Consider the following 25,434-nt stretch of genomic DNA (forward strand, 5'->3'; position numbering starts at 1 on the left):
TCAGTGTAGAAGACAGAGGAGAGTTAGAGAGGAGGATTTCAGTGTAGAAGACAGAGAGGAGTTAGAGAGGAGGATTTCAGTGTAGAAGACAGACAGGAGATAGAGAGGAGGATTTCAGTGTAGAAGACAGAGAGGAGGATTTCAGTGTAGAAGACAGAGAGGAGTTAGAGAGGAGGATTTCAGTGTAGAAGACAGAGAGGAGTTAGAGAGGAGGATTTCAGTGTAGAAGACAGACAGGAGATAGAGAGGAGGATTTCAGTGTAGAAGACAGAGAGGAGGATTTCAGTGTAGAAGACAGAGAGGAGTTAGAGAGGAGGATTTCAGTGTAGAAGACAGAGAGGAGTTAGAGAGGAGGATTTCAGTGTAGAAGACAGAGAGAAGTTGGGGGGGAGGGGGGGGGGGGGGGGTCCATACCCGAGAGAGTAGGTAGATGCTTTGTCCTTGTGTTTGTATGTAACAATATTGAGCACATGGTGTGACTTGCTGTATCTTCCAAAGTTGTGGTCAATCAGGTATAGGGAGGGGTGGTCATCACGAGGTTTAACTGAGATGGAAAAATACTGAACAACGCAATAGCAGGAACTGAGCAACTGTTATAACTAGGGGGTGATACCAGAACAGTAAGGATCTATACATCGACGGAGGGAGGACTCCAAGAAGAGCCAAGAGGCGGGGACCCGTCTGAGCGCCTGCGATAGGCTGGGCAAGTCTAAACCATGTGCCTCTACTGTGATAGGCCAACAGACGGGTTGGGACAATGTCCATCACAGTATAAGAACACTGTTTACATACATCCAGTCAGTTCCCAGTTCTGCCCTGCGTGGTGGGACAGTGAGCCCGTATATACGAAAGTTGCATTTGCCATTTATTACTTAGCTAATAAAAAATACATAGTAATCACAATCGGTGAGTCATTGTTATATTTATCCTGATACCAGATTCTACCAGTATGTTGAGTTTTCCTTTTCTCCTGAGTGATGAAGGACTGGCTGGCTTGTGGGTCAAATAGTAAAATAACATTAAAAACCTTATTGTTATTGATATTTTACGTGGCGCCAGCGTGAGATACGGGTTGAAAAACGAACCTCGATACAGGGATGGGATATGCCACTGCACTCCAAATGTTACCTTCATCCTCACTGCTCCACCGAGAAGATTGAAATACCGCTTATTTCCCCCCCCCCTCAGAAAAAAACGTCCCTTTTCGTCCTCATGCTAACTCGCAGTATTCACAGCAGCCATCATGAAATTACATGTTTGTGTTGAACAACAAAAGAGCTGATTGGCTGACGCATTTCAAAATGGCTGCGGTGGCTACCGCATGAGGATAAAAATGGCAGTTTTCCTAGAAAACAAGTAGTGTGAATTTTTTTTGTGTTTTTTACCTTTATTTAACCTTTATTTAACTAGGCAAGTCAGTTAAGAACAAATTCTTATTTTCAATGATGGCCTAGGAACAGTGGGTTAACTGCATTTGGAGTATGGTGGCTTATCCCATTGCGTTACCCTTTTCCAGCCCATATCTCACACTAGCTCAATGGGGATCTTAATGTAACCATGGTTGCAGTCTGACCCCAGTGCAGTTCTGTGTAAACAAGCGTAATTATAGGGTCGGCATCTTCTGGCAAGTTCACATCCAGACTCTCTCAGAGATCGATTAGTCGGCCTTTTAACCCCCCTCCAGGTCAAAGGTTAGAGTTCAACCTGCCCGCCTTCTGGAGGCAGGAGAAACAAGATGGCAGATCAACAAGACAAACGGGACTTGTCTTAGTTAATCTAACTTTTCCCACTGTTGATTGCTACATATTAAAACTATATACAATTAGCTAGACAAAGCAATCTAGCTCCCACGCCTTTTTATGGTTGATATATCAGCTACTAAAAGCGAGATTTCACAGATTAGCTGATTGCTAACTGCCGTTAGACAGCTAAGCTAGGCTAGGCTAAACTAGCTTGTTTCTGTCTGGTCGGAGCGGGGTTAGACTGCTAGGCTAGGCTAAGCTAGCTTGTTTCTGTCTGGTCGGAGCGGGGTTAGACTGCTAAGCTAGCTTGTTTCTGTCTGGTCGGAGCGTAGTGAGACCTGCCATCATGCAGGACCTGTTAGCCACCGTGGACCACATCAAGTTTGATCTAGAGATAGCTGTGGAGCAGCAGCTGGGGGCTCAGCCTCTCCCTTTCCCCGGGATGGACAGTAAGTAGTCGCTACTTACTAACGTTAGCTAGGTACTGTTGTAGTTTTAGCATGGTAGCTAAGCTAACTTGGCTAGCTAGCTAACTTCTTAACTGGTTTTATTGTTAGGTGTTTTTGCAGAGTTTGAGGATTATGTATGGTTTTGTATTGTAACTTCCTGTGTCTGTGCAGAGTCCGGGGCTGCTGTGTGTGAGTTCTTCATGAGAGCAGCCTGTCTCAAAGGTGAGAGTATTATCGGTGATGAGTTCTCTCTATGTGACTACTACAGCCTCCTCTACAAGTGTGTGTGTGTCTGCTGGAAGATGTGTGTATAAATTGATCTGTACATGTATTTAATGAATTGACTAGTGTGTGTATGGATAGGAACTGACCCTGTGTGTGTGTGTGGATAGGAACTGACCCAGTGTGTGTGGATAGGAACTGACCCAGTGTGTGTGTGTGGATAGGAACTGACCCAGTGTGTGTGTGTGGATAGGAACTGACCCAGTGTGTGTGGATAGGAACTGACCCAGAGTGTGTGGATAGGAACTGACCCAGTGTGTGTGGATAGGAACTGACCCAGTGTGTGTGGATAGGAACTGACCCAGTGTGTGTGGATAGGAACTGACCCAGTGTGTGTGGATAGGAACTGACCCAGTGTGTGTGTGTGGATAGGAACTGACCCAGTGTGTGTGTGTGGATAGGAACTGACCCAGTGTGTGTGTGTGGATAGGAACTGACCCAGTGTTTGTGTGTGGATAGGAACTGACCCAGTGTTTGTGTGTGGATAGGAACTGACCCAGTGTGTGTGTGTGGATAGGAACTGACCCAGTGTTTGTGTGTGGATGGGAACTGACCCAGTGTTTGTGTGTGGATGGGAACTGACACATTGTGTGTGTGGATAGGAACTGACCCAGTGTGTGTGGATAGGAACTGACCCAGTGTGTGTAGATAGGAACTGACCCAGTGTGTGTGTGTGGATAGGAACTGACCCAGTGTGTGTGTGTGGATGGGAACTGACACAGTGTGTGTGTGGATAGGAACTGACCCAGTGTGTGTGGATAGGAACTGACCCAGTGTGTGTAGATAGGAACTGACCCAGTGTGTGTGTGTGGATAGGAACTGACCCAGTGTGTGTGTGGATAGGAACTGACCCAGTGTGTGTGTGGATAGGAACTGACCCAGTGTGTGTGTGTGGATAGGAACTGACCCAGTGTGTGTGTGTGGATAGGAACTGACCCAGTGTGTGTGTGTGGATAGGAACTGACCCAGTGTGTGTGTGGATAGGGACTGACCCAGTGTGTGTGTGGATAGGGACTGACCCAGTGTGTGTGTGGATAGGAACTGACCCAGTGTGTGTGGATAGGAACTGACCCAGTGTGTGTGTGGATAGGGACTGACCCAGTGTGTGTGTGGATAGGGACTGACCCAGTGTGTGTGTGGATAGGGACTGACCCAGTGTGTGTGTGGATAGGGACTGACCCAGTGTGTGTGTGGATAGGGACTGACCCAGTGTGTGTGTGGATAGGGACTGACCTAGTGTGTGTGTGTGGATAGGGGCTGACCCAGTGTGTGTGTGTGGATAGGGACTGACCCAGTGTGTGTGTGTGGATAGGGACTGACCCAGTGTGTGTGTGTGGATAAGGACTGACCCAGTTTGTGTGGATAGGAACTGACCCAGTGTGTGTGTGGATAGGAACTGACCCAGTGTGTGTGGATAGGAACTGACCCAGTGTGTGTGTTGATAGGAACTGACCCAGTGTGTGTGGATAGGGACTGACCCAGTGTGTGTGTGTGGATAGGGACTGACCCAGTGTGTGTGTGTGGATAGGGACTGACCCAGTGTGTGTGTGTGGATAGGGACTGACCCAGTGTGTGTGTGTGGATAAGGACTGACCCAGTGTGTGTGGATAGGAACTGACCCAGTGTGTGTGTGTGGATAGGAACTGACCCAGTGTGTGTGTGTGGATAGGAACTGACCCAGTGTGTGTGTTGATAGGAACTGACCCAGTGTGTGTGGATAGGGACTGACCCAGTGTGTGTGTGTGGATAGGGACTGACCCAGTGTGTGTGTGTGGATAAAGACTGACCCAGTGTGTGTGGATAGGGACTGACCCAGTGTGTGTGTGTGGATAAGGACTGACCCAGTGTGTGTGGATAGGAACTGACCCAGTGTGTGTGTGTGGATAGGAACTGACCCAGTGTGTGTGTGTGGATAGGAACTGACCCAGTGTGTGTGGATAGGAACTGACCCAGTGTGTGTGTGGATAGGGACTGACCCAGTGTGTGTGTGTGGATAAGGACTGACCCAGTGTGTGTGTGGATAGGAACTGACCCAGTGTGTGTGTGGATAGGAACTGACCCAGTGTGTGTGTGGATAGGAACTGACCCAGTGTGTGTGTGGATAGGAACTGACCCAGTGTGTGTGTGGATAGGAACTGACCCAGTGTGTGTGTGGATAGGAACTGACCCAGTGTGTGTGTGGATAGGAACTGACCCAGTGTGTGTGTGGATAGGGACTGACCCAGTGTGTGTGTGGATAGGGACTGACCCAGTGTGTGTGTGTGGATAGAAACTGACCCAGTGTGTGTGTGTGGATAGGGACTGACCCAGTGTGTGTGTGTGGATAGAAACTGACCCAGTGTGTGTGTGTGGATAGGAACTGACCCAGTGTGTGTGGATAGGGACTGACCCAGTGTGTGTGTGTGTGTGTGTGGATAGGGACATTGACCCAGTGTGTGTGTGTGGATAAGGACTGACCCAGTGTGTGTGGATAGGAACTGACCCAGTGTGTGTGGATAGGAACTGACCCAGTGTGTGTGTTGCTAGGAACTGACCCAGTGTGTGTGGATAGGGACTGACCCAGTGTGTGTGGATAGGAACTGACCCAGTGTGTGTGGATAGGGACTGACCCAGTGTGTGTGGATAGGGACTGACTCAGTGTGTGTGTGTGTGGATAGGGACTGACCCAGTGTGTGTGTGTGGATAAGGACTGACCCAGTGTGTGTGGATAGGAACTGACCCAGTGTGTGTGGATAGGAACTGACCCAGTGTGTGTAGATAGGAACTGACCCAGTGTGTGTGTGTGGATAGGGACTGACCCAGTGTGTGTGTGTGGATAGGAACTGACCCAGTGTGTGTGTGGATAGAAACTGACCCAGTGTGTGTGTGGATAGGAACTGACCCAGTGTGTGTGTGTGTAGGGACTGACCAAGTGTGTGTGTGGATAGGGACTGACCAGTGTGTGTGTGGATAGAAACTGACCCAGTGTGTGTGTGTGGATAGGAACTGACCCAGTGTGTGTGTGTGGATAGGAACTGACCCTGTGTGTGTGTGTGTGGATAGGAACTGACCCAGTGTGTGTGGATAGGAACTGACCCAGTGTGTGTGGATAGGAACTGACCCAGTGTGTGTGGATAGGAACTGACCCAGTGTGTGTGTTGCTGCAGGTGGGATGTGTCCGTTCCGGCACATCAGTGGGGAGAAGACGGTGGTGTGTAAACACTGGCTCAGAGGACTCTGTAAGAAGGGAGACCAGTGTGAGTTCCTACACGAGTACGACATGACCAAGATGCCCGAGTGTTACTTCTACTCCAAGTTCGGTATGTCGCTGGGGGTTTATTTCACCTTTTATTGAACCAGGCCGTTAAGAACAAATTCTTATTTTACAATGACGGCCTCCTGCGGGAACGGGGCCTGGGATTAAACATACAAATCAATTATAGGACAAAACAACAGAGACAAGAGAGACACCAACACACATCACAACAAGAGACACCACAACACTACATAAAGAGACCTCAGACAACAACACACATCACAACAAGAGAGACAACACTACATAAAGAGAGACCTCAGACAACAACACACATCACAACAAGAGAGACAACACTACATAAAGAGAGACAACACTACATAAAGAGACCTCAGACAACAACACACATCACAACAAGAGAGACAACACTACATAAAGAGACCTCAGACAACAACACACATCACAACAAGAGAGACAACACTACATAAAGAGAGACCTCAGACAACAACACACATCACAACAAGAGAGACAACACTACATAAAGAGACCTCAGACAACAACACACATCACAACAAGAGACAACACTACATAAAGAGAGACCTCAGACAACAACACACATCACAACAAGAGACACAACACTACATAAAGAGACCTCAGACAACAACACACATCACAACAAGAGAGACAACACTACATAAAGAGACATCAGACAACAACACACATCACAACAAGAGAGACAACACTACATAAAGAGACCTCAGACAACAACACACATCACAACAAGAGACAACACTACATAAAGAGACCTCAGACAACAACACACATCACAACAAGAGAGACAACACAACACTACATAAAGAGACCTCAGACAACAACACACACCACAACAAGAGAGACAACACTACATAAAGAGAGACCTCAGACAACAACACACATCACAACAAGAGAGACACCACTACATAAAGAGAGACCTCAGACAACAACACACATCACAACAAGAGAGACAACACTACATAAAGAGAGACCTCAGACAACAACACACATCACAACAAGAGAGACAACACTACATAAAGAGAGACCTCAGACAACAACACACATCACAACAAGAGAGACAACACTACATAAAGAGAGACCTCAGACAACAACACACATCACAACAAGAGAGACAACACAACACTACATAAAGAGACCTCAGACAACAACACACATCACAACAAGGGAGACAACACTACATAAAGAGAGACCTCAGACAACAACACACATCACAACAAGAGAGACAACACTACATAAAGAGACCTCAGACAACAACACACATCACAACAAGAGACAACACTACATAAAGAGAGACCTCAGACAACAACACACATCACAACAAGAGAGACAACACTACATAAAGAGACCTCAGACAACAACACACATCACAACAAGAGAGACAACACTACATAAAGAGACCTCAGACAACAACACACATCACAACGAGAGAGACAACACTACATAAAGAGACCTCAGACAACAACACACATCACAACAAGAGAGACAACACAACACTACATAAAGAGACCTCAGACAACAACACACATCACAACAAGAGAGACAACACTACATAAAGAGAGACCTCAGACAACAACACACATCACAACAAGAGAGACACCACTACATAAAGAGAGACCTCAGACAACAACACACATCACAACAAGAGAGACAACACTACATAAAGAGAGACCTCAGACAACAACACACATCACAACAAGAGAGACAACACTACATAAAGAGAGACCTCAGACAACAACACACATCACAACAAGAGAGACAACACAACACTACATAAAGAGACCTCAGACAACAACACACATCACAACAAGGGAGACAACACTACATAAAGAGAGACCTCAGACAACAACACACATCACAACAAGAGAGACAACACTACATAAAGAGAGACCTCAGACAACAACACACATCACAACAAGAGAGACACCACTACATAAAGAGACCTCAGACAACAACACACATCACAACGAGAGAGACAACACTACATAAAGAGACCTCAGACAACAACACACATCACAACAAGAGAGACAACACTACATAAAGAGACCTCAGACAACAACACACATCACAACAAGAGACAACACTACATAAAGAGAGACCTAAGACAACAGCACACATCACAACAAGAGACACCACAACACTACATAAAGAGACCTCAGACAACAACACACATCACAACAAGAGAGACAACACTACATAAAGAGAGACCTCAGACAACAACACACATCACAACAAGAGAGACAACACTACATAAAGAGAGACCTCAGACAACAACACACATCACAACAAGAGAGACAACACTACATAAAGAGAGACCTAAAGACAACAACACACATCACAACAAGAGAGACAACACTACATAAAGAGAGACCTAAAGACAACAACACACATCACAACAAGAGAGAGAACACTACATACAGAGAGACCTAAAGACAACAACACACATCACAACAAGAGAGACAACACTACATAAAGAGAGACCTAAAGACAACAACACACATCACAACAAGAGAGACAACACTACATAAAGAGAGACCTCAGACAACAACACACATCACAACAAGAGAGACAACACTACATAAAGAGACCTCAGACAACAACACACATCACAACAAGAGAGACAACACTACATAAAGAGAGACCTCAGACAACAACACACATCACAACAAGAGAGACAACACTACATAAAGAGACATCAGACAACAACACACATCACAACAAGAGAGACAACACTACATAAAGAGACCTCAGACAACAACACACATCACAACAAGAGAGACAACACTACATAAAGAGACCTCAGACAACAACACACATCACAACAAGAGAGACAACACTACATAAAGAGACCTCAGACAACAACACACATCACAACAAGAGAGACAACACTACATAAAGAGACCTCAGACAACAACACACATCACAACGAGAGACAACACTACATAAAGAGACCTCAGACAACAACACACATCACAACAAGAGAGACAACACAACACTACATAAAGAGACCTCAGACAACAACACACATCACAACAAGAGAGACAACACTACATAAAGAGAGACCTCAGACAACAACACACATCACAACAAGAGAGACACCACTACATAAAGAGAGACCTCAGACAACAACACACATCACAACAAGAGAGACAACACTACATAAAGAGAGACCTCAGACAACAACACACATCACAACAAGAGAGACAACACTACATAAAGAGAGACCTCAGACAACAACACACATCACAACAAGAGAGACAACACAACACTACATAAAGAGACCTCAGACAACAACACACATCACAACAAGGGAGACAACACTACATAAAGAGAGACCTCAGACAACAACACACATCACAACAAGAGAGACAACACTACATAAAGAGACCTCAGACAACAACACACATCACAACAAGAGAGACAACACTACATAAAGAGAGACCTCAGACAACAACACACATCACAACAAGAGAGACAACACTACATAAAGAGACCTCAGACAACAACACACATCACAACAAGAGAGACAACACTACATAAAGAGACCTCAGACAACAACACACATCACAACAAGAGAGACAACACTACATAAAGAGACCTCAGACAACAACACACATCACAACGAGAGAGACAACACTACATAAAGAGACCTCAGACAACAACACACATCACAACAAGAGAGACAACACAACACTACATAAAGAGACCTCAGACAACAACACACATCACAACAAGAGAGACAACACTACATAAAGAGAGACCTCAGACAACAACACACATCACAACAAGAGAGACACCACTACATAAAGAGAGACCTCAGACAACAACACACATCACAACAAGAGAGACAACACTACATAAAGAGAGACCTCAGACAACAACACACATCACAACAAGAGAGACAACACTACATAAAGAGAGACCTCAGACAACAACACACATCACAACAAGAGAGACAACACAACACTACATAAAGAGACCTCAGACAACAACACACATCACAACAAGGGAGACAACACTACATAAAGAGAGACCTCAGACAACAACACACATCACAACAAGAGAGACAACACTACATAAAGAGAGACCTCAGACAACAACACACATCACAACAAGAGAGACACCACTACATAAAGAGACCTCAGACAACAACACACATCACAACGAGAGAGACAACACTACATAAAGAGACCTCAGACAACAACACACATCACAACAAGAGAGACAACACTACATAAAGAGACCTCAGACAACAACACACATCACAACAAGAGAGACAACACTACATAAAGAGAGACCTAAGACAACAGCACACATCACAACAAGAGACACCACAACACTACATAAAGAGACCTCAGACAACAACACACATCACAACAAGAGAGACAACACTACATAAAGAGAGACCTCAGACAACAACACACATCACAACAAGAGAGACAACACTACATAAAGAGAGACCTCAGACAACAACACACATCACAACAAGAGAGACAACACTACATAAAGAGAGACCTAAAGACAACAACACACATCACAACAAGAGAGACAACACTACATAAAGAGAGACCTAAAGACAACAACACACATCACAACAAGAGAGAGAACACTACATACAGAGAGACCTAAAGACAACAACACACATCACAACAAGAGAGACAACACTACATAAAGAGAGACCTAAAGACAACAACACACATCACAACAAGAGAGACAACACTACATAAAGAGAGACCTCAGACAACAACACACATCACAACAAGAGAGACAACACAACACTACATAAAGAGACCTCAGACAACAACACACATCACAACAAGAGAGACAACACTACATAAAGAGAGACCTCAGACAACAACACACATCACAACAAGAGAGACAACACTACATAAAGAGAGACCTCAGACAACAACACACATCACAACAAGAGAGACAACACTACATAAAGAGAGACCTCAGACAACAACACACATCACAACAAGAGAGACAACACAACACTACATAAAGAGACCTCAGACAACAACACACATCACAACAAGGGAGACAACACTACATAAAGAGAGACCTCAGACAACAACACACATCACAACAAGAGAGACAACACTACATAAAGAGACCTCAGACAACAACACACATCACAACAAGAGAGACAACACTACATAAAGAGAGACCTCAGACAACAACACACATCACAACAAGAGAGACAACACTACATAAAGAGACCTCAGACAACAACACACATCACAACAAGAGAGACAACACTACATAAAGAGACCTCAGACAACAACACACATCACAACGAGAGAGACAACACTACATAAAGAGACCTCAGACAACAACACACATCACAACAAGAGAGACAACACAACACTACATAAAGAGACCTCAGACAACAACACACATCACAACAAGAGAGACAACACTACATAAAGAGAGACCTCAGACAACAACACACATCACAACAAGAGAGACACCACTACATAAAGAGAGACCTCAGACAACAACACACATCACAACAAGAGAGACAACACTACATAAAGAGAGACCTCAGACAACAACACACATCACAACAAGAGAGACAACACTACATAAAGAGAGACCTCAGACAACAACACACATCACAACAAGAGAGACAACACAACACTACATAAAGAGACCTCAGACAACAACACACATCACAACAAGGGAGACAACACTACATAAAGAGAGACCTCAGACAACAACACACATCACAACAAGAGAGACAACACTACATAAAGAGAGACCTCAGACAACAACACACATCACAACAAGAGAGACACCACTACATAAAGAGACCTCAGACAACAACACACATCACAACGAGAGAGACAACACTACATAAAGAGACCTCAGACAACAACACACATCACAACAAGAGAGACAACACTACATAAAGAGACCTCAGACAACAACACACATCACAACAAGAGAGACAACACTACATAAAGAGAGACCTAAGACAACAGCACACATCACAACAAGAGACACCACAACACTACATAAAGAGACCTCAGACAACAACACACATCACAACAAGAGAGACAACACTACATAAAGAGAGACCTCAGACAACAACACACATCACAACAAGAGAGACAACACTACATAAAGAGAGACCTCAGACAACAACACACATCACAACAAGAGAGACAACACTACATAAAGAGAGACCTAAAGACAACAACACACATCACAACAAGAGAGACAACACTACATAAAGAGAGACCTAAAGACAACAACACACATCACAACAAGAGAGAGAACACTACATACAGAGAGACCTAAAGACAACAACACACATCACAACAAGAGAGACAACACTACATAAAGAGAGACCTAAAGACAACAACACACATCACAACAAGAGAGACAACACTACATAAAGAGAGACCTCAGACAACAACACACATCACAACAAGAGAGACAACACAACACTACATAAAGAGACCTCAGACAACAACACACATCACAACAAGAGAGACAACACTACATAAAGAGAGACCTCAGACAACAACACACATCACAACAAGAGAGACAACACTACATAAAGAGAGACCTCAGACAACAACACACATCACAACAAGAGAGACAACACTACATAAAGAGAGACCTCAGACAACAACACACATCACAACAAGAGAGACAACACAACACTACATAAAGAGACCTCAGACAACAACACACATCACAACAAGGGAGACAACACTACATAAAGAGAGACCTCAGACAACAACACACATCACAACAAGAGAGACAACACTACATAAAGAGACCTCAGACAACAACACACATCACAACAAGAGAGACAACACTACATAAAGAGAGACCTCAGACAACAACACACATCACAACAAGAGAGACAACACTACATAAAGAGACCTCAGACAACAACACACATCACAACAAGAGAGACAACACTACATAAAGAGACCTCAGACAACAACACACATCACAACGAGAGAGACAACACTACATAAAGAGACCTCAGACAACAACACACATCACAACAAGAGAGACAACACAACACTACATAAAGAGACCTCAGACAACAACACACATCACAACAAGAGAGACAACACTACATAAAGAGAGACCTCAGACAACAACACACATCACAACAAGAGAGACACCACTACATAAAGAGAGACCTCAGACAACAACACACATCACAACAAGAGAGACAACACTACATAAAGAGAGACCTCAGACAACAACACACATCACAACAAGAGAGACAACACTACATAAAGAGAGACCTCAGACAACAACACACATCACAACAAGAGAGACAACACAACACTACATAAAGAGACCTCAGACAACAACACACATCACAACAAGGGAGACAACACTACATAAAGAGAGACCTCAGACAACAACACACATCACAACAAGAGAGACAACACTACATAAAGAGAGACCTCAGACAACAACACACATCACAACAAGAGAGACACCACTACATAAAGAGACCTCAGACAACAACACACATCACAACGAGAGAGACAACACTACATAAAGAGACCTCAGACAACAACACACATCACAACAAGAGAGACAACACTACATAAAGAGACCTCAGACAACAACACACATCACAACAAGAGACAACACTACATAAAGAGAGACCTAAGACAACAGCACACATCACAACAAGAGACACCACAACACTACATAAAGAGACCTCAGACAACAACACACATCACAACAAGAGAGACAACACTACATAAAGAGAGACCTCAGACAACAACACACATCACAACAAGAGAGACAACACTACATAAAGAGAGACCTCAGACAACAACACACATCACAACAAGAGAGACAACACTACATAAAGAGAGACCTAAAGACAACAACACACATCACAACAAGAGAGACAACACTACATAAAGAGAGACCTAAAGACAACAACACACATCACAACAAGAGAGAGAACACTACATACAGAGAGACCTAAAGACAACAACACACATCACAACAAGAGAGACAACACTACATAAAGAGAGACCTAAAGACAACAACACACATCACAACAAGAGAGACAACACTACATAAAGAGAGACCTCAGACAACAACACACATCACAACAAGAGAGACAACACTACATAAAGAGACCTCAGACAACAACACACATCACAACAAGAGAGACAACACTACATAAAGAGAGACCTCAGACAACAACACACATCACAACAAGAGAGACAACACTACATAAAGAGACATCAGACAACAACACACATCACAACAAGAGAGACAACACTACATAAAGAGACCTCAGACAACAACACACATCACAACAAGAGAGACAACACTACATAAAGAGACCTCAGACAACAACACACATCACAACAAGAGAGACAACACTACATAAAGAGACCTCAGACAACAACACACATCACAACAAGAGAGACAACACTACATAAAGAGACCTCAGACAACAACACACATCACAACGAGAGACAACACTACATAAAGAGACCTCAGACAACAACACACATCACAAGAGAGACAACACAACACTACATAAAGAGACCTCAGACAACAACACACATCACAACAAGAGAGACAACACTACATAAAGAGAGACCTCAGACAACAACACACATCACAACAAGAGAGACACCACTACATAAAGAGAGACCTCAGACAACAACACACATCACAACAAGAGAGACAACACTACATAAAGAGAGACCTCAGACAACAACACACATCACAACAAGAGAGACAACACTACATAAAGAGAGACCTCAGACAACAACACACATCACAACAAGAGAGACAACACAACACTACATAAAGAGACCTCAGACAACAACACACATCACAACAAGGGAGACAACACTACATAAAGAGAGACCTCAGACAACAACACACATCACAACAAGAGAGACAACACTACATAAAGAGACCTCAGACAACAACACACATCACAACAAGAGAGACAACACTACATAAAGAGAGACCTCAGACAACAACACACATCACAACAAGAGAGACAACACTACATAAAGAGACCTCAGACAACAACACACATCACAACAAGAGAGACAACACTACATAAAGAGACCTCAGACAACAACACACATCACAACAAGAGAGACAACACTACATAAAGAGACCTCAGACAACAACACACATCACAACGAGAGAGACAACACTACATAAAGAGACCTCAGACAACAACACACATCACAACAAGAGAGACAACACAACACTACATAAAGAGACCTCAGACAACAACACACATCACAACAAGAGAGACAACACTACATAAAGAGACCTCAGACAACAACACACATCACAAGAGAGACAACACAACACTACATAAAGAGACCTCAGACAACAACACACATCACAACAAGAGAGACAACACTACATAAAGAGAGACCTCAGACAACAACACACATCACAACAAGAGAGACACCACTACATAAAGAGAGACCTCAGACAACAACACACATCACAACAAGAGAGACAACACTACATAAAGAGAGACCTCAGACAACAACACACATCACAACAAGAGAGACAACACTACATAAAGAGAGACCTCAGACAACAACACACATCACAACAAGAGAGACAACACAACACTACATAAAGAGACCTCAGACAACAACACACATCACAACAAGGGAGACAACACTACATAAAGAGAGACCTCAGACAACAACACACATCACAACAAGAGAGACAACACTACATAAAGAGACCTCAGACAACAACACACATCACAACAAGAGAGACAACACTACATAAAGAGAGACCTCAGACAACAACACACATCACAACAAGAGAGACAACACTACATAAAGAGACCTCAGACAACAACACACATCACAACAAGAGAGACAACACTACATAAAGAGACCTCAGACAACAACACACATCACAACAAGAGAGACAACACTACATAAAGAGACCTCAGACAACAACACACATCACAACGAGAGAGACAACACTACATAAAGAGACCTCAGACAACAACACACATCACAACAAGAGAGACAACACAACACTACATAAAGAGACCTCAGACAACAACACACATCACAACAAGAGAGACAACACTACATAAAGAGAGACCTCAGACAACAACACACATCACAACAAGAGAGACACCACTACATAAAGAGAGACCTCAGACAACAACACACATCACAACAAGAGAGACAACACTACATAAAGAGAGACCTCAGACAACAACACACATCACAACAAGAGAGACAACACTACATAAAGAGAGACCTCAGACAACAACACACATCACAACAAGAGAGACAACACAACACTACATAAAGAGACCTCAGACAACAACACACATCACAACAAGGGAGACAACACTACATAAAGAGAGACCTCAGACAACAACACACATCACAACAAGAGAGACAACACTACATAAAGAGAGACCTCAGACAACAACACACATCACAACAAGAGAGACACCACTACATAAAGAGACCTCAGACAACAACACACATCACAACGAGAGAGACAACACTACATAAAGAGACCTCAGACAACAACACACATCACAACAAGAGAGACAACACTACATAAAGAGACCTCAGACAACAACACACATCACAACAAGAGAGACAACACTACATAAAGAGAGACCTAAGACAACAGCACACATCACAACAAGAGACACCACAACACTACATAAAGAGACCTCAGACAACAACACACATCACAACAAGAGAGACAACACTACATAAAGAGAGACCTCAGACAACAACACACATCACAACAAGAGAGACAACACTACATAAAGAGAGACCTCAGACAACAACACACATCACAACAAGAGAGACAACACTACATAAAGAGAGACCTAAAGACAACAACACACATCACAACAAGAGAGACAACACTACATAAAGAGAGACCTAAAGACAACAACACACATCACAACAAGAGAGAGAACACTACATACAGAGAGACCTAAAGACAACAACACACATCACAACAAGAGAGACAACACTACATAAAGAGAGACCTAAAGACAACAACACACATCACAACAAGAGAGACAACACTACATAAAGAGAGACCTCAGACAACAACACACATCACAACAAGAGAGACAACACAACACTACATAAAGAGACCTCAGACAACAACACACATCACAACAAGAGAGACAACACTACATAAAGAGACCTCAGACAACAACACACATCACAACAAGAGAGACAACACTACATAAAGAGACCTCAGACAACAACACACATCACAACAAGAGAGACAACACTACATAAAGAGAGACCTCAGACAACAACACACATCACAGCAAGGGAGACAACACTACATAAAGAGAGACCTCAGAGAACAACACACATCACAACAAGAGAGACAACACTACATAAAGAGACCTCAGACAACAACACACATCACAACAAGAGAGACAACACTACATAAAGAGACCTCAGACAACAACACACATCATGACAACAGAGACAACACAGTGTCCCCATCTGTATCGGCTAACTGTCTACTGCAGTGCCCCCCCATCTGTATCTGCTGTCTACTGCAGTGCGCCCCCATCTGTATCGGCTAACTGTCTACTGCAGTGTCCCCCCCATCTGTATCTGCTGTCTACTGCAGTGCGCCCCCATCTGTATCGGCTAACTGTCTACTGCAGTGCCCCCCCATCTGTATCGGCTAACTGTCTACTGCAGTGACCCATCTGTATCGGCTAACTGTCTACTGCAGTGCCCCCCCATCTGTATCGGCTAACTGTCTACTGCAGTGACCCATCTGTATCGGCTAACTGACTACTGCAGTGACCCATCTGTATCGGCTAACTGTCTACTGCAGTGCCCCCCCCCCCCCCCCATCTGTATCGGCTAACTGTCTACTGCAGTGCCCCCCCCCCCCCCCCCATCTGTATCTGCTAACTGTCTACTGCAGTACCCCCCCTCCCATCTGTATCTGCTAACTGTCTACTGCAGTGACCCCCCCCATCTATCTGCTAACTGTCTACTGCAGTTCCCCCCCCATCTGTATCTGCTAACTGTCTACTGCAGTACCCCCATCTGTATCTGCTAACTGTCTACTGCAGTACCCCCATCTGTATCTGCTAACTGTCTACTGGTGCCCCTCCATCTGTATCTGCTAACTGTCTACTGGTGCCCCCCTCCATCTGTATCTGCTAACTGTCTACTGGTGCCCCCCTCCATCTGTATCTGCTAACTGTCTACTGGTGCCCCTCCATCTGTATCTGCTAACTGTCTACTGGTGCCCCCCTCCATCTGTATCTGCTAACTGTCTACTGGTGCCCCTCCATCTGTATCTGCTAACTGTCTACTGGTGCCCCTCCATCTGTATCTGCTAACTGTCTACTGGTGCCCCCCTCCATCTGTATCTGCTAACTGTCTACTGGTGCCCCTCCATCTGTATCGGCTAACTGTCTACTGGTGCCCCTCCATCTGTATCTGCTAACTGTCTACTGGTGCCCCTCCATCTGTATCTGCTAACTGTGCGTGTCTCTGTGTGTCTAGGAGAGTGCAGTAACAAGGAGTGTCCGTTCCTCCACATCGACCCAGAGTCTAAGATCAAAGACTGTCCCTGGTATGACAGAGGCTTCTGCAAACATGGTACGTCCTCTCACTCACTCACTCACTCACTCACACTCTCTCTCTCAATTCAATTCAATTCAAGGGTTTTATTGGCATGGGAAACATGTGTTAACATTGCCAAAGCAAGTGAGGTAGATCATATATACAGTGAATATATAAAGTGAAAAACAACAAAAAATTAACAGTAAACATTACACATACATCTCTCTCTCTCTCTCACACTGCTCCAGCACTAAGAGACTAAACCAACCGATGGTTCATAGCAGCAGGTGTCTCTTCTTCCTCAGAACATCAACTGTCATTTCCTGTTCACTTCCTGATGATTCTACATGTTGAATCACCTCTCTCTCTCCTCCCTCTCTTCTCCCTCTCTTCTCCCTCTCTTCTCCCTCTCTTCTCCCTCTCTTCTCCCTCTCTTCTCCCTCCCCTCTCTCCTCTCTCCCCTCTCTCTCCCTCCCCTCTCCCTCCCTCCCTCCCCTCCCTCCCTCCCTCTCCCCTCCCTCCCTCCCTCTCCCCTCCCTCCCTCCCCTCTCTCCCTCCCTCCCCTCTCTCCCCCCTCTCTCCCCTCTCTCCCTCCCCTCCCTCCCCTCCCTCCCCTCCCTCCCCTCCCTCCCCTCCCTCCCTCCCCTCCCTCCCTCCCCTCTCTCCCCCCTCTCTCCCCTCTCCTCCCTCTCTCTCCCTCCCCTCTCCCTCTCTCTCCCCCCTCCCCTCTCTCTCTCTCCCCTCTCTCTCTCCTCCCCTCCCTCTCTCTCTCCCCTCTCTCCCCCCTCCCCTCTCTCTCTCTCCCCTCTCTCTCTCCTCCCCTCCCTCTCTCTCTCCCCTCTCTCTCTCTTCCCTCCCTCCCTCCTGTTCCCTCTCTCTCCTCCCCTCCCTCTCTCTCCCCCCTCCCCTCTCTCTCTCCCCCCTCCCCTCCCTCTCTCTCCTCCCCTCCCTCTCTCTCTCCCCTCTCTCTCCCCCCTCCCTCTCTCTCTCCCCCCTCCCCTCCCTCTCTCTCCTCCCCTCCCTCTCTCTCTCCCCTCTCTCTCCCCTCTCCCTCCCTCCCTCCCTCCTCTCTCTCTCCTCCCCTCCCTCTCTCTCTCCCCTCTCCCTCCCCCCTCCCCTCTCTCTCTCCCCCCTCCCCTCCCTCTCTCTCCTCCCCTCCCTCCCCTCTCTCCCCCCCTCCCTCCCTCTCCCTCTCTCCCTCCCTCTCCCTCTCTCCCTCCCTCTCTCTCCTCCCCTCTCTCTCCCCTCTCTCCCCTCTCTCTCCCCTCTCTCCTCCCCTCCCTCTCTCTCTCCCCTCTCTCTCCCCTCTCCCTCCCTCCCTCCCTCCTCTCTCTCTCCTCCCCTCCCTCTCTCTCTCCCCTCTCCCTCCCCCCTCCCCTCTCTCTCTCCCCCCTCCCCTCCCTCTCTCTCCTCCCCTCCCTCCCCTCCCTCTCTCTCTCCCCTCTCCCTCCCCCCCTCCCCTCTCTCTCTCCCCCCTCCCCTCCCTCTCTCTCCTCCCCTCCCTCCCCTCTCTCCCCTCCCTCCCCCCCCCTCCCCTCTCTCCCTCCCTCCCCTCTCTCTCCCTCCCTCCCTCTCCCCTCTCCCCTCTCCCTCCCTCTCTCTCCCTCTCTCCCTCCCCTCTCTCCCCTCTCTCTCTCTCTCTCTCCCTCCTCCACAGGTCCAGACTGTAGACACCGCCACACCAGAAGAGTAATCTGTATGAACTACTTGGTTGGTTTCTGTCCAGAGGGCCGGTCCTGTAAATTCATGCAGTGAGTTTATTCAACCTGTTTAATATTCACATTTTATAACCTGCCTGGTCTGGGATACTGTAGAGGTATTCAACTGTTACCCTGCCTGGTCTGGGATACTGTAGAGGTATTCAACTGTTACCCTGCCTGGTCTGGGATACTGTAGAGGTATTCAACTGTTACCCTGCCTGGTCTGGGATACTGTAGAGGTATTCAACTGTTACCCTGCCTGGTCTGGGATACTGGGATACTGTAGAGGTATTCAACTGTTACCCTGCCTGGTCTGGGATACTGTAGAGGTATTCAACTGTTACCCTGCCTGGTCTGGGATACTGTAGAGGTATTCAACTGTTACCCTGCCTGGTCTGGGATACTGTAGAGGTATTCAACTGTTACCCTGCCTGGTCTGGGATACTGTAGAGGTATTCAACTGTTACCCTGCCTGGTCTGGGATACTGTAGAGGTATTCAACTGTTACCCTGCCTGGTCTGGGATACTGTAGAGGTATTCAACTGTTACCCTGCCTGGTCTGGGATACTGTAGAGGTATTCAACTGTTACCCTGCCTGGTCTGGGATACTGTAGAGGTATTCAACTGTTACCCTGCCTGGTCTGGGATACTGTAGAGGTATTCAACTGTTACCCTGCCTGGTCTGGGATACTGTAGAGGTATTCAACTGTTACCCTGCCTGGTCTGGGATACTGTAGAGGTATTCAACTGTTACCCTGCCTGGTCTGGGATACTGTGGAGGTATTCAACTGTTACCCTGCCTGGTCTGGGATACTGTAGAGGTATTCAACTGTTACCCTGCCTGGTCTGGGATACTGCAGAGGTATTCAACTGTTACCCTGCCTGGTCTGGGATACTGTAGAGGTATTCAACTGTTACCCTGCCTGGTCTGGGATACTGTAGAGGTATTCAACTGTTACCCTGCCTGGTCTGGGATACTGTAGAGGTATTCAACTGTTACCCTGCCTGGTCTGGGATACTGTAGAGGTATTCAACTGTTACCCTGCCTGGTCTGGGATACTGTAGAGGTATTCAACTGTTACCCTGCCTGGTCTGGGATACTGTAGAGGTATTCAACTGTTACCCTGCCTGGTCTGGGATACTGTAGAGGTATTCAACTGTTACCCTGCCTGGTCTGGGATACTGTAGAGGTATTCAACTGTTACCCTGCCTGGTCTGGGATACTGTAGAGGTATTCAACTGTTACCCTGCCTGGTCTGGGATACTGTAGAGGTATTCAACTGTTACCCTGCCTGGTCTGGGATACTGTAGAGGTATTCAACTGTTACCCTGCCTGGTCTGGGATACTGTAGAGGTATTCAACTGTTACCCTGCGTGGTCTGGGATACTGTAGAGGTATTCAACTGTTACCCTGCCTGGTCTGGGATACTGCAGAGGTATTCAACTGTTACCCTGCCTGGTCTGGGATACTGTAGAGGTATTCAACTGTTACCCTGCCTGGTCTGGGATACTGCAGAGGTATTCAACTGTTACCCTGCCTGGTCTGGGATACTGTAGAGGTATTCAACTGTTACCCTGCCTGGTCTGGGATACTGTAGAGGTATTCAACTGTTACCCTGCCTGGTCTGGGATACTGCAGAGGTATTCAACTGTTACCCTGCCTGGTCTGGGATACTGTAGAGGTATTCAACTGTTACCCTGCCTGGTCTGGGATACTGTAGAGGTATTCAACTGTTACCCTGCCTGGTCTGGGATACTGTAGAGGTATTCAACTGTTACCCTGCCTGGTCTGGGATACTGTAGAGGTATTCAACTGTTACCCTGTCTGGTCTGAGATACTGTAGAGGTATTCAACTGTTACCCTGCCTGGTCTGGGATACTGTAGAGGTATTCAACTGTTACCCTGCCTGGTCTGGGATACTGGGATACTGTAGAGGTATTCAACTGTTACCCTGCCTGGTCTGGGATACTGTAGAGGTATTCAACTGTTACCCTGCCTGGTCTGGGATACTGTAGAGGTATTCAACTGTTACCCTGCCTGGTCTGGGATACTGTAGAGGTATTCAACTGTTACCCTGCCTGGTCTGGGATACTGGGATACTGTAGAGGTATTCAGCTGTTACCCTGCCTGGTCTGGGATACTGTAGAGGTATTCAACTGTTACCCTGCCTGGTCTGGGATACTGTAGAGGTATTCAACTGTTACCCTGCCTGGTCTGGGATACTGTAGAGGTATTCAACTGTTACCCTGCCTGGTCTGGGATACTGTAGAGGTATTCAACTGTTACCCTGCCTGGTCTGGGATACTGTAGAGGTATTCAACTGTTACCCTGCCTGGTCTGGGATACTGTAGAGGTATTCAACTGTTACCCTGCCTGGTCTGGGATACTGTAGAGGTATTCAACTGTTACCCTGCCTGGTCTGGGATACTGTAGAGGTATTCAACTGTTACCCTGCCTGGTCTGGGATACTGCAGAGGTATTCAACTGTTACCCTGCCTGGTCTGGGATACTGTAGAGGTATTCAACTGTTACCCTGCCTGGTCTGGGATACTGTAGAGGTATTCAACTGTTACCCTGCCTGGTCTGGGATACTGTAGAGGTATTCAACTGTTACCCTGTCTGGTCTGAGATACTGTAGAGGTATTCAACTGTTACCCTGCCTGGTCTGGGATACTGTAGAGGTATTCAACTGTTACCCTGCCTGGTCTGGGATACTGGGATACTGTAGAGGTATTCAACTGTTACCCTGCCTGGTCTGGGATACTGTAGAGGTATTCAACTGTTACCCTGCCTGGTCTGGGATACTGTAGAGGTATTCAACTGTTACCCTGCCTGGTCTGGGATACTGTAGAGGTATTCAACTGTTACCCTGCCTGGTCTGGGATACTGGGATACTGTAGAGGTATTCAACTGTTACCCTGCCTGGTCTGGGATACTGTAGAGGTATTCAACTGTTACCCTGCCTGGTCTGGGATACTGTAGAGGTATTCAACTGTTACCCTGCCTGGTCTGGGATACTGTAGAGGTATTCAACTGTTACCCTGCCTGGTCTGGGATACTGTAGAGGTATTCAACTGTTACCCTGCCTGGTCTGGGATACTGTAGAGGTATTCAACTGTTACCCTGCCTGGTCTGGGATACTGTAGAGGTATTCAACTGTTACCCTGCCTGGTCTGGGATACTGTAGAGGTATTCAACTGTTACCCTGCCTGGTCTGGGATACTGTAGAGGTATTCAACTGTTACCCTGCCTGGTCTGGGATACTGCAGAGGTATTCAACTGTTACCCTGCCTGGTCTGGGATACTGTAGAGGTATTCAACTGTTACCCTGCCTGGTCTGGGATACTGTAGAGGTATTCAACTGTTACCCTGCCTGGTCTGGGATACTGTAGAGGTATTCAACTGTTACCCTGCCTGGTCTGGGATACTGTGGAGGTATTCAACTGTTACCCTGCCTGGTCTGGGATACTGTAGAGGTATTCAACTGTTACCCTGCCTGGTCTGGGATACTGCAGAGGTATTCAACTGTTACCCTGCCTGGTCTGGGATACTGTAGAGGTATTCAACTGTTACCCTGCCTGGTCTGGGATACTGTAGAGGTATTCAACTGTTACCCTGCCTGGTCTGGGATACTGTAGAGGTATTCAACTGTTACCCTGCCTGGTCTGGGATACTGTAGAGGTATTCAACTGTTACCCTGCCTGGTCTGGGATACTGTAGAGGTATTCAACTGTTACCCTGCCTGGTCTGGGATACTGTAGAGGTATTCAACTGTTACCCTGCCTGGTCTGGGATACTGTAGAGGTATTCAACTGTTACCCTGCCTGGTCTGGGATACTGTAGAGGTATTCAACTGTTACCCTGCCTGGTCTGGGATACTGTAGAGGTATTCAACTGTTACCCTGCCTGGTCTGGGATACTGTAGAGGTATTCAACTGTTACCCTGCCTGGTCTGGGATACTGTAGAGGTATTCAACTGTTACCCTGCCTGGTCTGGGATACTGTAGAGGTATTCAACTGTTACCCTGCGTGGTCTGGGATACTGTAGAGGTATTCAACTGTTACCCTGCCTGGTCTGGGATACTGCAGAGGTATTCAACTGTTACCCTGCCTGGTCTGGGATACTGTAGAGGTATTCAACTGTTACCCTGCCTGGTCTGGGATACTGCAGAGGTATTCAACTGTTACCCTGCCTGGTCTGGGATACTGTAGAGGTATTCAACTGTTACCCTGCCTGGTCTGGGATACTGTAGAGGTATTCAACTGTTACCCTGCCTGGTCTGGGATACTGCAGAGGTATTCAACTGTTACCCTGCCTGGTCTGGGATACTGTAGAGGTATTCAACTGTTACCCTGCCTGGTCTGGGATACTGTAGAGGTATTCAACTGTTACCCTGCCTGGTCTGGGATACTGTAGAGGTATTCAACTGTTACCCTGCCTGGTCTGGGATACTGTAGAGGTATTCAACTGTTACCCTGTCTGGTCTGAGATACTGTAGAGGTATTCAACTGTTACCCTGCCTGGTCTGGGATACTGTAGAGGTATTCAACTGTTACCCTGCCTGGTCTGGGATACTGGGATACTGTAGAGGTATTCAACTGTTACCCTGCCTGGTCTGGGATACTGTAGAGGTATTCAACTGTTACCCTGCCTGGTCTGGGATACTGTAGAGGTATTCAACTGTTACCCTGCCTGGTCTGGGATACTGTAGAGGTATTCAACTGTTACCCTGCCTGGTCTGGGATACTGGGATACTGTAGAGGTATTCAGCTGTTACCCTGCCTGGTCTGGGATACTGTAGAGGTATTCAACTGTTACCCTGCCTGGTCTGGGATACTGTAGAGGTATTCAACTGTTACCCTGCCTGGTCTGGGATACTGTAGAGGTATTCAACTGTTACCCTGCCTGGTCTGGGATACTGTAGAGGTATTCAACTGTTACCCTGCCTGGTCTGGGATACTGTAGAGGTATTCAACTGTTACCCTGCCTGGTCTGGGATACTGTAGAGGTATTCAACTGTTACCCTGCCTGGTCTGGGATACTGTAGAGGTATTCAACTGTTACCCTGCCTGGTCTGGGATACTGTAGAGGTATTCAACTGTTACCCTGCCTGGTCTGGGATACTGCAGAGGTATTCAACTGTTACCCTGCCTGGTCTGGGATACTGTAGAGGTATTCAACTGTTACCCTGCCTGGTCTGGGATACTGTAGAGGTATTCAACTGTTACCCTGCCTGGTCTGGGATACTGTAGAGGTATTCAACTGTTACCCTGTCTGGTCTGAGATACTGTAGAGGTATTCAACTGTTACCCTGCCTGGTCTGGGATACTGTAGAGGTATTCAACTGTTACCCTGCCTGGTCTGGGATACTGGGATACTG

At 46.3% G+C, this 25,434-nt stretch overlaps 1 protein-coding gene across 1 annotated transcript in view; it reads left to right on the top strand.

Moving 5' to 3' along the window:
* Positions 1-1,688: 1,688 nt before the first annotated feature.
* LOC110512931 (cleavage and polyadenylation specificity factor subunit 4) overlaps positions 1,689-25,434 on the top strand; it is a 31,751-nt gene continuing 8,005 nt past the window's right edge. Inside the window, exons 1-6 of the mRNA XM_036972280.1 lie at positions 1,689-2,019; positions 2,063-2,191; positions 2,363-2,413; positions 5,620-5,772; positions 18,293-18,388; positions 20,010-20,103. Of these exons, the coding sequence (XP_036828175.1) occupies positions 2,089-2,191; positions 2,363-2,413; positions 5,620-5,772; positions 18,293-18,388; positions 20,010-20,103 (497 nt within the window). The 5' untranslated portion in view covers positions 1,689-2,019; positions 2,063-2,088. The remainder of the gene's footprint in view (positions 2,020-2,062; positions 2,192-2,362; positions 2,414-5,619; positions 5,773-18,292; positions 18,389-20,009; positions 20,104-25,434) is intronic.

Source organism: Oncorhynchus mykiss, unplaced genomic scaffold, assembly GCF_013265735.2.
Source record: "Oncorhynchus mykiss isolate Arlee unplaced genomic scaffold, USDA_OmykA_1.1 un_scaffold_130, whole genome shotgun sequence".
NCBI classification, from domain to species: Eukaryota; Metazoa; Chordata; class Actinopteri; order Salmoniformes; family Salmonidae; genus Oncorhynchus; species Oncorhynchus mykiss.